This window comes from Mus caroli, chromosome 7 (assembly GCF_900094665.2).
Source record: "Mus caroli chromosome 7, CAROLI_EIJ_v1.1, whole genome shotgun sequence".
NCBI classification, from domain to species: Eukaryota; Metazoa; Chordata; class Mammalia; order Rodentia; family Muridae; genus Mus; species Mus caroli.
Genome location: NC_034576.1, coordinates 28,257,165 through 28,268,335, shown reverse-complemented (window position 1 = coordinate 28,268,335; position 11,171 = coordinate 28,257,165). Strand labels below are relative to the sequence as shown.

The window sequence follows — 11,171 nt, the reverse complement described above, 5'->3', positions numbered from 1 at the left end:
GGGAGGAAGAAAGAAAAAAGATGTTTAGAGGCTAATGAGATGGCTCAGCAGTTAACAGCACTTCTGCTTTGCCCGAGGACCTGATGTCTCTCCCCAGCACCTACATGGTGGTTCAAAACCACCTGTAACTCCAGTTCCAGGGGTTCTTGTGCCCTCTTCTGGTCTCTGTGGGCACTGCATGCACACAGAAAGTGTCCATAGAGACATTCAGATCTGTTTATACACGCGTGTGTGCACACACATGTACATAAAATAAATACACCTTTAAAAATATATTTAAAATACAAATCCATAAGCTGGACATAGTGATTGATTTATGGTTATAATACCGGCACTTGAAAGTCTGAGGCAGGAGGATTGCCAAAAGTTCCAGGCCAGTCAGGGTTATACTGTAAGACCTTTGTCAAAGCAAACCAACCCTACATTAAGTCTAGAATTGGATAGTGCCTGTCCTTTATTTAGTTATCTGAACCAAGATGTAGCAGGGGTTCATTAAGAGGTTATAGTGCACATTAAGTGATATTTCAAGACATTTGAGACTGTAATGTGATGTGGGTGCATTTGTGAGTCTTCTTGGTAGCAGTAGCAAGAGTTCTGACAACATTTCCACAGCATAAGGAATTCCAGGTTTCCATTGGAGAGTGACAGACAGGAGCATAGAGCATGTTCATAGACTTTAGGCACTGACCTGCTGGAGGTCTGCAGACGTGAGCCAGGTACAGGAGAGGAACAGAATCTGAGCCCCTTGGAGCATGGAGAGTTGGCGGATATGGCTGTAGCTGAGAAGACAGATGAGGGAGAAGGAGAGGCCCTGGGATCCCAGGCTAGGCTGCCGCCGAGCACTCAAACCTGTTCCCACCCCAGGAGAAGGAGATGGAGAAGCAGAGGCTCCTGTACCAGCAGTCGAGGCTGCACAACCGGGGTGCCGCTGAGATGGTACTGCAGATGATCAGTGCCTGCAAAGGTGCCGTCTCTGCCCCACCCAATCCCAGGCACCCCTCCTTCCCGCTGTGAACACGCCTGCCACGTCCTCCCCAGTCCACTCGCTCCCTGCCAACCCTGCTTGCCCCCCTCTGCATGCCTCCAACTACATACATACTTCAGCTCCTGCTGATTTTCTGGCATGTCTGTCTTTTGAATCTCCCCTGCACTCTTGGGTCACACATAGAATCCTGTCTGTACATAAACTTCTTCCCCCTCTTTCACCTACCTATGGTAGGTCTTGTGTGTGTGTGTGTGTGTGTGTGTGTGTGTGTGTGTGTGTGTGTGTGTGTGAAAACCTCAGGCTGAACAGATCATTTATTTTATTAATTTGTTTCTTTGGCCTGGTCTCTGCGACCTCCAGGAGAGACGGGTGCCATGGTGTCTTCCACCCTGAAGCTGGGTATCTCCATCCTTAACGGAGGGAACGCTGAAGTGCAGCAGGTAACAGCTGCGCAGGATCTTGGGAAGCGGGGCTGAGAGGGGGCGGGGGCAGGGGGGTGTTGCCGAGTGGCTTCCAGGCGCCCCCACCCCTCTCTCCTGCCACTTCCACTGCAGAAAATGCTGGATTACCTGAAGGACAAGAAGGAAGTGGGCTTCTTCCAGAGTATCCAGGCGCTGATGCAAACGTGCAGGTGGGGGGCTCCCTTCCAGTTCTGCTCTGCTGAGGGGCGGGGCGTTGGCGGGGGTGGGGCCTGGGGGCGGGGCGTTGGCGGGCTCTACTTACACTCTCCTGGTCCAGGAAAAGGGCCCTACAAATACTAGAGCGTTTACTAGGAAGAATCTCACAAGTTGTAAGACCGAGTTGTGGGTCGTGGTGGTGCTCACCTTTAACCCCAGCACTTGGAAGGCAGAGGCAGGAGGATCTCAGTGAGTTTGAGGCCAGCTTGGTCTGCAGAGGGAGTGCCAGGACAGCCAGGGCTGCACAGAGAAACCGCGTCTGGGGGAGCGGGAGAGAGGAAGGGAGAAGGGAGGGGGGATGGACCCATTGAGTTATGGGCTAGCATTGTACCTTGGCAGCAGAGCCCTGCCTAAGCTGTGCAAGACCTGAGTTCCTCCTCCACCATGGAAGAGAGGATAAGATGTGACACATTGGGGCGGGGGGCGGGGGGGGGGAGCACTCAGAAAGCAGAGGCAGGAGGATTACAGAGAGTGTAAGAATACACTGAGCTACCTGAGACCCTGTCTCCAAAAAAAAAAAAAAAAAAAGGAGGGACAAGGGGGGAATAGTAATGAAGGTTCAGACAAGTGGAACCTTGGTTAGTGACAGTTCACAGAAGGGTCCCAGCAGGGCTCACCGGCTCTCTTAGATGACCATATTCGTCTGGCTCTTCCACCATTTTTCTTTCCTCCCTTCTTGCTGTGGGCTGACTTTTCTCTGCCCCTCTGTAGGATTTGCTAACTGATGTTTTCTGTGTCTTCATGATTTCAGCTTGCATACTTCACAGGGCCAGGGTGGCGGAGGCTTGAGGAAGAGGGTGGGGTGGGGATGGGGTGAAGAGAGAGGCAGGAGGTGCCTGAGCACGCAGGCAGAGGGTGAAGGGATTGAATAGGGGCGAAGGCTGGAATGGTATCTGCAGACGGCGAGAGGTGGGTGGGCGAGTAGTTTCTGTCTGCTATCTCTAATGCATTACATCCTGGTCTTGATGGCTTGTCAGCTGCCGTGGGGGCTGCCAGGCCATGCAAGACAGAAACCGGACCTTTCTCACCTCAGTCATCTCTTTCCTCAGCGTCCTGGACCTCAATGCCTTCGAGAGGCAGAACAAGGCAGAGGGGCTGGGCATGGTGAACGAGGACGGAACTGGTGAGACCTTCTTCTGGGTGCCCCTCTCCCCGGGACATCACCTTCCTCAAGATCCTGTTCTCTGTCCCACTGGTTGCCCATAGCCCCAGTCCCCCCAAGGCACCCCTCTTCTCAAGAGTTCCCTTAGGTTCCCACAGGGTTGTGATTCCCGGTCCTAAGCACACACACCCCATGCCTCCAGGGTCTCCCTTCCCATGGGCTCCACCCCTGGGTATCATTTGGTCTGGTGTTCCGTCACCCATTACCACGTGGACCCTCTCTCCACGTGCCCCAAGTCTCATTCTGGTTGCTGTTCATTAATGTCCCTAATCCGGTTAATCAAGTCTCCTCTTTGCTGTGTTTTGACGTGTCTAACTTTTCACCCTGGCCTCTGCCTCCTGCCTCTCTTGTGTATGTGTTTTCTCTTCTCTCTCTCTCTCTCTCTCTCTCTCTCTCTCTCTCCCTCCCTTTCTCCCTCCCCTCTCTTCCCCCACATTCCTCTTCCTTGCTAACCAACTCCCTTCTGTCTCCTTACGACTGTCTTTCTCTCTATGCTTGTTTCTCTCTGTGTGTCTGTGTCTTTGTCCCATGTCGCTGTACTTCTGTCCGTCTCTGTCTCTTTTTCCTCTTTTCTCCTGCTTCCTCCTCCCATCCTGTTGGCTGCCCCAGTCATCAATCGCCAAAACGGTAATTCCCCCGCCATCCATTGCTGTGCTGCGCCCACCCTACCCCCTTCTAACTCCTGATACCCCCTGGGGCTGAGGATCTGGGACAGTCAGGGAGGTCAGGGCGGTGGCCCCTTCAGGGGATCCCATAGGGAAGGTTCCCCGAGTTCAGAGGTGGGTGACATAAGTTTTATTTAACGTAAGCCTCAGTTTCCCCCCCTATGAAACACAGAAGTTTGAAAAGACAGTCAAGGTCCCCTTTTCAGCTGGATATTTTGGGGGCTTCCAGACCCAGATTCCCAGTCCAGGGTGGGATGAGCCCTCCCCCATTCCCACCCTCTCTGCGCTGTGCGTCCCAAACCTAGTCTGGTGGTCCTTGTTGGAGGCAAGCACTCTGATTGGTGCCGCGCGTGCCCTCTGCGCCTGCTCTGATTGGCCCATTCCCAATCTAGCCTTACAGCGCGCACCGTGATTGGTTTCTTTCAGATGTCTATTCTGATTGGACCATGTTGACACACCTCCCCTCTACTTTTCCCTGGTTGGCTGCTTTTGAAGCTTTGGGGCCAGTTGGTTGGCTTTCAATCCCCGTCTCTTCCCAGCCCAGCCCTCCCCTGCCCAGAGCCTTGTGTGCAAGTGACCCCAACCCCTATAATCCATTAACCCCTGCAGCCTGGAGTCTGGCTCAGGGTTATACCAGCTGCTGAATGTCAGCTGGGTCACTCCTAGATGTCACACAAGTGGTGACATCGGAGATGTGAAAAGACACTTGAGGCCCTAGCTTCGTGAGCCAATGAGGAGGCCAGCTCCTCAGGCCTCCATCTACAGAGCTCACGGGCTGGTGTCTTGGATGCCGGTGGCCCTCACAGTGTCTTTGAAGTGTTGCTTGCTCCTTCCAGCCCTCCCCCCCCCCCCATACGTTGTGCATGCTTGTGCAGTGTGCATGGGTTGTGTGCATGTGTGTGCTGTGTCCTGGCACATCTGACCCCTCCTGGCTCCCCTTCTTCCCACCCAGGAGAGAAAGTCATGGCGGATGACGAGTTCACACAGGACCTGTTCCGCTTCCTGCAGCTGCTCTGCGAGGGGCACAACAATGGTGAGGAGGAGGGTGGGCGGGGTGGGGGCGGGGCTTCCAAAAGTCACCCAAATTACTCCAATCCTTCCTCTTACCAGCAATGACGTCCTGCCTTCGGCTCTACTGTGGGGATCAGGGGTTCAAGGCCATCTTAGTTACATAGGTAGTGTGAAGCCAGCCAGAGCGACAGGAGACCCTGTCCCAAAGAAACAAATAACAATCACAAGTTTCTCTGGCTTCTGAAATTTCTGGAAGCCAACCACTTAGCTTCACTTTCACTTCCTCTGGCCAGTCCAACTCCCCAAAGGCAGTCTGCCAAAATCCAGTTTGGCCAGAAGTCAGTTTCCCCAGATGGGCAATTCGTCACACTCGGCTTTCCCACGGGCATTTGGCAGCCGTCTCTCTAAAGGATGGACGCCAGAGTCCACAGACGTACCAATTGCTTGGTGCTTAAAAGTGAATATATTTGATTTATTCATTTGTTTATCACAGAGAACATTTTCCCAGGAGATGTACGGATCCTCTCGTAGCAGAAGTGAGAATGTTCGCAGGCTCTGCCTTCATTGTGCCAATTTAACAAAATCCAGTGTGACGCAGCCCACTCATTAAACTCTGTGCGGCTCGAACAGCTTACGCTGAAGGGACAGTTAAGCCGGGCGTGGTGGCAGAGGCCTGCAGTCCCTGTGCTGAGATACTCTGGCAGGGAGAGTCCAAGCCGCCTGGCTGCCCAGGGAGCCCAGAAACCAAGAGCAGCCTAAAGACTGACCAACCTTCCCTGCAAGCTGTTTCCCATGACAAACAAGTGCCACAAGGTGGTGTTTACAATGTTCACAGTACATAGAAAGCCACAAACCACCCAGAGGGAAAGTGTGTATGTGTGTGTGTGTGTGTGTGTGTGTGTGTGTGTGTGTCTGTGTCTGTCTGTCTTTGTGTGTGTGTCTGTGAGAGGTTTCTGTGTATCTATGACACTGTGTGATGTGTGTTTGTGTCTGTCTGTCTTTGTGTGTNTGTGTGATGTGTGTTTGTGTCTGTCTGTCTTTGTGTGTGTGTCTGTGAGAGGTTTCTGTGTATCTATGACACTGTGTGATGTGTGTTTGTGTCTGACTGTCTGACTGTGTAATGTGTGTGACTGTGTGAGTGACTGTGATGTGTGTATGACTGTGTGATGTGTGTGACTATGTGATATGTGTGACTGTAATGTGTGTGACTGACTATGATGTGTGTGACTGTGTGATGTGTGTGACTGTGTGATGCGTGTGACTGTGATGCATCAGGTGTCTTCTGTTGTTACTCTCTGCCTTATAGTCTTGAAACAGGATTTCTCACTGAACAAGAAGTGTCCCCTGCCATATATACACACCTTTACCACTTAGACCTGCTGAACCAAGGATCTGCCAGTCTCTTTAGCTACATACTAAATTCAAGGCTAGCCTGGGCTACATGATAGCCTGTCTCAAAAAGCAAGACAAAGCAAAATAACGCAAAACAAAACAAAAGAAGAGAACAAGGACAAAGAAATGGAGGATTTTATCTCTATCTATTAAATATTTGTTCAGGAAAAATTAATTAAAAGCAATTGAAAGCTGGGAATGGTGGCACATGCTTTTAATCCGAGCACTCAGGAGGCAGCAGCAGATGGATCTCTGGATTCAAAGCCAGTCTGGTCTATAGAGCTAATTCCAGGACACTCAAGGCTATACAGAAAAACCCTGTCTTGAAAAAAATAACTAAGCCAGGCATGGTGGCGCCACGCCTTTAATCCCAGCACTTGGGAGGCAGAGGCAGGTGGATTTCTGAGTTCAAGGCTAGCCTGGTCTACAAAGTGAGTTCCAGGACAGCCAGGGCTACAGAGAAACCCTGTCTCGAAAAACCAAAAGAAAAAAAAAAAAAAAGAAAAAAGAAGAAAAGAAAAAAAGAACTAAATTAATTAATTAGTTAATATAAATAAAAACAATTGAAGCTGGGTGTGAGGGTAGCACAGTTGTAATTCTGGTAAGTGAGAATCTGAGGTAAGAGGGTTTAAGGCTAGCCTGAGGCACTCTCCAGACTGTCTCAGAGAAACAAAAAGAGAAGCTGGTTAGACAGCTCAGTGGATAAAGGACTTGCTGCCAGGTCTCATGACCTGAACTCCTTCTCAGGACCCACTTGGTGGATGGAGAGAGCTGACTTCTAGCCTTATTAGCATCTAGCATGTACAAGCCTCCCCTGCTTCTCCTCAGGAATAAACAAATGAAAATATTTAGACAGGATTCACTGTAGCCTTGAATGGCCTGGAACTTGCACACTAGGCTAACTTCAGACTCACAAAGATCTACCTGACTGTCTTCCTAGTGCTGGAATTAATGACAGGGACTATCATACCCATACCTAAATAAATGGAAAAAAAATTTTTTTTCGTGTGTATGGGTATCGAGTATGTATGGGTGCTGTGTGCATGCAGTTCTCGAGGAGACCAGAAGAGGGCGTCAGATCACCGGGGACTGGAGTTACAGATGGTTGTGAGCCACTATATGGGTGCTGGAAATTGAACCCAGGACCTGTGCAGGAGCAGCCAATACTCTTAACCACTGAGTCATCTCTCCAGGCCCATAAAGTAATCTTTTAAATTTTACGAAGAGAGAGAGAGAGAGAGAGAGAGAGAGAGAGAGAGAGAGAAGAGAAGAGAAGAGAAGTGGGAAAGTGGGAGGCTGAAACCCTACTGCATTTGCTGCACGGAGACCCTCCACAATGTCTTTTGATAAATATCTAAGTGACCCTCCATCCCTGTGTGGCACACATACTTCATACTTCCAAAGGTAATTTCATGACTTCTGGCACACAGTAGGCATGAAATATGAACCCTGATCCTAACCCTAAAAGAGTAGACACCATTGTCTCCCCAGACACAGGCGCTCACTGAATGAATACATTTTTCATTTCCTCAGATTTCCAAAACTACCTACGGACACAGACTGGGAACACGACCACCATCAATATCATCATCTGCACAGTGGACTACCTCCTGCGGCTGCAGGTGAGGAAGGGTGGCCCAGCCCCATGGGACCTGAGCCAGAGGCCCGAGGGACCGCGCATGGCTCCAGCATCCTTCATGCCCTCCCGGACCCACAGGAATCCATCAGTGACTTCTACTGGTATTACTCGGGCAAGGATGTCATCGAGGAACAGGGAAAGAGAAACTTCTCCAAAGCCATGTCGGTAGCTAAACAAGTGTTCAACAGCCTCACCGAGTACATCCAGGTAGGGTCCGCACTCGGGGACCTGCGGAGGCGGAGCTGCCCGCATCCCGCGCTCCTGCTGGGGCTTCAGGCCACCCTTTGTTCCCCAGGGACCCTGTACCGGAAACCAGCAGAGTCTGGCGCACAGTCGCCTCTGGGATGCCGTGGTGGGCTTCCTGCACGTGTTCGCGCACATGATGATGAAGCTGGCTCAGGTTTGAGTTCGTCTGAGAACAGCTCTTTCCCTCCAGCCATCCCCTAGAATCCCCTTGATCGGCCCCTGTCCCACTGGTCGGTCCCCTAGTGCTCTGCGCATGCTCCAGACAGGTTCACTCCCCATGGCCCAAACCCCTTCTGAATTGGTCTTCTGCATGCTTTGTCCTCTTCCCCACTAAACTGCTCATTTCCCACCTATACTTCCACCGGTTTGACCTTGGAGCCCATCCCTCCCGTCCAGAACTCTCCTAGGACAAGTTCATACCATTTTCCTTCTAATGAGGTCATCCCAGATTCTTCCAGCTCTGGGGAATAGGGTGGGACTATGTTGCTAGGTTAGGACTTGGGGCTGAAGTGTCCCTTCTTTTACCCTGCCTGCGGCAGAAGACTCCCTTGCCAAGTACCCATGATGTAAGGATCCTGCTCCCAGAATACTTGCCTTGCTCCTCTGCAGCTTCGTGAATGCCTCGCACACACCTCATCCATTTTGTGCTTCTGCTTGGTCGCCTTAGTCAAAGCTTCCATGTACAGTTATGCGAGTTTGTGCACTGCAGGCAATCACGTGGCGCTAGACACAACTTCACCATTGCAAATACATCGGTGCAGTACAATAACTGTCCGGCAGGTGGCAGACAAGTATTCCATATAATTTCCCAAAAGCAGTGTCTCTTTTAAGAAAGTAGAGACCTCCTAATTTGTCCAGTGTGCCATCTGATTTTGAAAGGAATTGAACTGAAAATTCAGTTTCTCAGTACAGTTGGACGTGTGATGCCGGTGTAATCTTTAAATATTGGTGGAAACAAACTTTCAAGTATTATTACGATAATTCATCAGCCATACTCCAGACACACGTGATAAGGGATATTCAATACAAGGAGCTGGAAGTGTGACTCCGTGGTAGAACACCTGCCTAGAATCATGTACTTAGGGCCTGAGGAAAAAAATGGTGGTAGGCTTCACTTCACCACACTAGCAGCTCCAGGCTGTGTGAAACAGGTCTTTCCTAAAAGTTTTAAATAAAAGATCCAAGATTCTCTAACTGCTATCTTGGGTCATGTGCTTGCCAGTGGTCTCAGCCCTGGGGAAGAAAGTTCTGGTTGGCCAGACCCACGGATGTATTCATTCCTAGAGCCATGAGGTAGCCCCATGGGCTCTGGAAGAATTATAACTCACCCCTTCAACTGTGGCATCTAAGAGAGGCTCGTGGGAAGGCACAGAGCCCAGGCCCACTTAACCTAAAGATACTTACTTCCTAGTTTGTTGGGGCCTTGGGTCAGAATGCCAAACTTTGGAACCACGGGTTGCATTAGGGTCAGAATGAGCGGCTCACAGTGCAAGCAGGTAGCACAGCTCATGTGTAAGTCATGAATGGCATGTCCATGGGACTCAGTAGAGTACAGATGCCACCACGGGGGACTTTGACAGAGGTTTCTGTGAGCTCCCACATTGGACACTGTGGTCAGGCATGTGCTATGTTCTGAGGTTCCCCCAAATGGCATGCCATAACTTGCACAGCTGTCCACCTCACCTGCAGCCTCTCCTCTCGCACCTCCTCACGGTCCCACCCACCCATCACAGTTAGCTCTGGCATGGCCAACCGCCCCATAGACCAGGCACCATGCTGGAATGTTATCCTCCTAAGATTTGAGTCTCTGTCCACAGTATCTGTCCCTGTCTGTCTGTCTGTCTGTCTTGCTCTGACCTGAATGTCTGCTCTCCAAGACTCACGGCTTCCTGAGCTGCCAGCCTCATACCCCCCCACACACACACTTGCCCCTGGGTGCCAACCCCACCCCACAATCTTGTCTCTCTGCCCTTCCTCTGCTTCCGAGGAACATGTTTGGACGCGGGTTCCCTCAGAGGTAAGAGAAAGGAGGAAGAGGACTTAGACCCCACTGGATAGGTGAGGGAGCCCGAAACCAATGGAAGGCATGCTGCAGGGGGCAGCCTCTCACATCTATATGTGCCCTACAGGACTCCAGCCAGATAGAGCTACTGAAGGAGCTGCTGGACCTACAGAAGGACATGGTGGTGATGCTGTTGTCCCTCCTGGAAGGTGAGCACTGGAGGTGGGGTAGGGACCGGGGTGGGGGTGCAGGCAAACCCAAGAATGGGGCTACCACTGAGCCCCACCTGACGTCATGCTAGGGGCAATGGTGATGAAGAGGTTGCCGTACAAGGGTCAACAGACAGCTTCTGACTATGTGAATGCTAATTTATTGATTCCACAGAGACAGTGTAATAAAATGAGTTGCCTGAAGACTTTATCTGTGAACTTAAGATTTATTAAATAAGCCAGCAGTGGTGGCGCACGCCTTTAATCCCAGAACCTGGTAGGCAGAGGCAGGCAGGTTTCTGAGTTCAAGGCCAGCCTGGTCTATAGAGTGAGTTCCAGGACAGCCAGGGCTATACAGAGAAACCCTGTCTCGAAAAACAAAACAAAACAAAACAAAACAAACAAAATAAAATATTTATTAAATAAACCAATATAGTACATGGGTAGTGATTAAATATATCAGTTTTGCTGCATAACAAATATCCACCAAATTCAGCAACTTAAAACAAAGCCTTTGATTTAAAATAATAATAATAATAATAATAGCCTGACGTACATGGTGAGTCCAGGTCAGCTTGCCCTTATGAAAAAACTCTCTCTCAAAGAAACAAAAACTAGGGCTGGAGCAGGCTGGAGAGTGAGATGGCTCAGTGGTTAAGAGCATTGACTGCTCTTCCAAAGGTCCTGAGTTCATTTCCCAGTAGCCACATTGTGTCTCACAACCATCTGTAATGGGATCTGATGCCTTTTGTGGCATGCAGGCATACAGAGAGATAGAGCACTCATATATTTAAAAAAAAAAAAAAAAAGCTAGAGCTGGAGAGATGGTTTAACAATTAAAGAGCACTGGCTGCTTTTCCAGAGGATCTGGGTTCAGCAACATACGTAAAGGCAAGCACCATACACATAAGATGATGATGGCGATGATAAGGACGATGACCACGACAACGACGACGAGTACAATGGCACACAACTGTCATCTCAGTGCACAGAAGGCTGAGAGAGGAGACTTAAGAATTCAGAACCATTCTAATCTACGTAGAGTTTGAGACCAGCCTGAACTACATGCTACAAAACAAAACTATTTTAGCTGAGAAACATTTCTTGCATCTCTTCCTCCCTCCCTCTTTCCCTCCCTCCCTCCTCCTCTCCTCTCCTCTCCTCTCCTCTCCTCTCCTCTCCG

At 50.2% G+C, this 11,171-nt stretch overlaps 1 protein-coding gene across 1 annotated transcript in view; it reads left to right on the top strand.

Annotated features, from left to right (window-relative positions):
• Ryr1 (ryanodine receptor 1) overlaps positions 1 to 11,171 on the top strand; it is a 127,037-nt gene that overhangs the window by 80,237 nt on the left and 35,629 nt on the right. The window contains exons 78-87 of the mRNA XM_021168604.1: positions 865 to 964; positions 1,346 to 1,425; positions 1,540 to 1,616; positions 2,712 to 2,785; positions 3,434 to 3,451; positions 4,442 to 4,522; positions 7,426 to 7,514; positions 7,610 to 7,738; positions 7,827 to 7,931; positions 9,907 to 9,988. Of these exons, the coding sequence (XP_021024263.1) occupies positions 865 to 964; positions 1,346 to 1,425; positions 1,540 to 1,616; positions 2,712 to 2,785; positions 3,434 to 3,451; positions 4,442 to 4,522; positions 7,426 to 7,514; positions 7,610 to 7,738; positions 7,827 to 7,931; positions 9,907 to 9,988 (835 nt within the window). The remainder of the gene's footprint in view (positions 1 to 864; positions 965 to 1,345; positions 1,426 to 1,539; positions 1,617 to 2,711; positions 2,786 to 3,433; positions 3,452 to 4,441; positions 4,523 to 7,425; positions 7,515 to 7,609; positions 7,739 to 7,826; positions 7,932 to 9,906; positions 9,989 to 11,171) is intronic.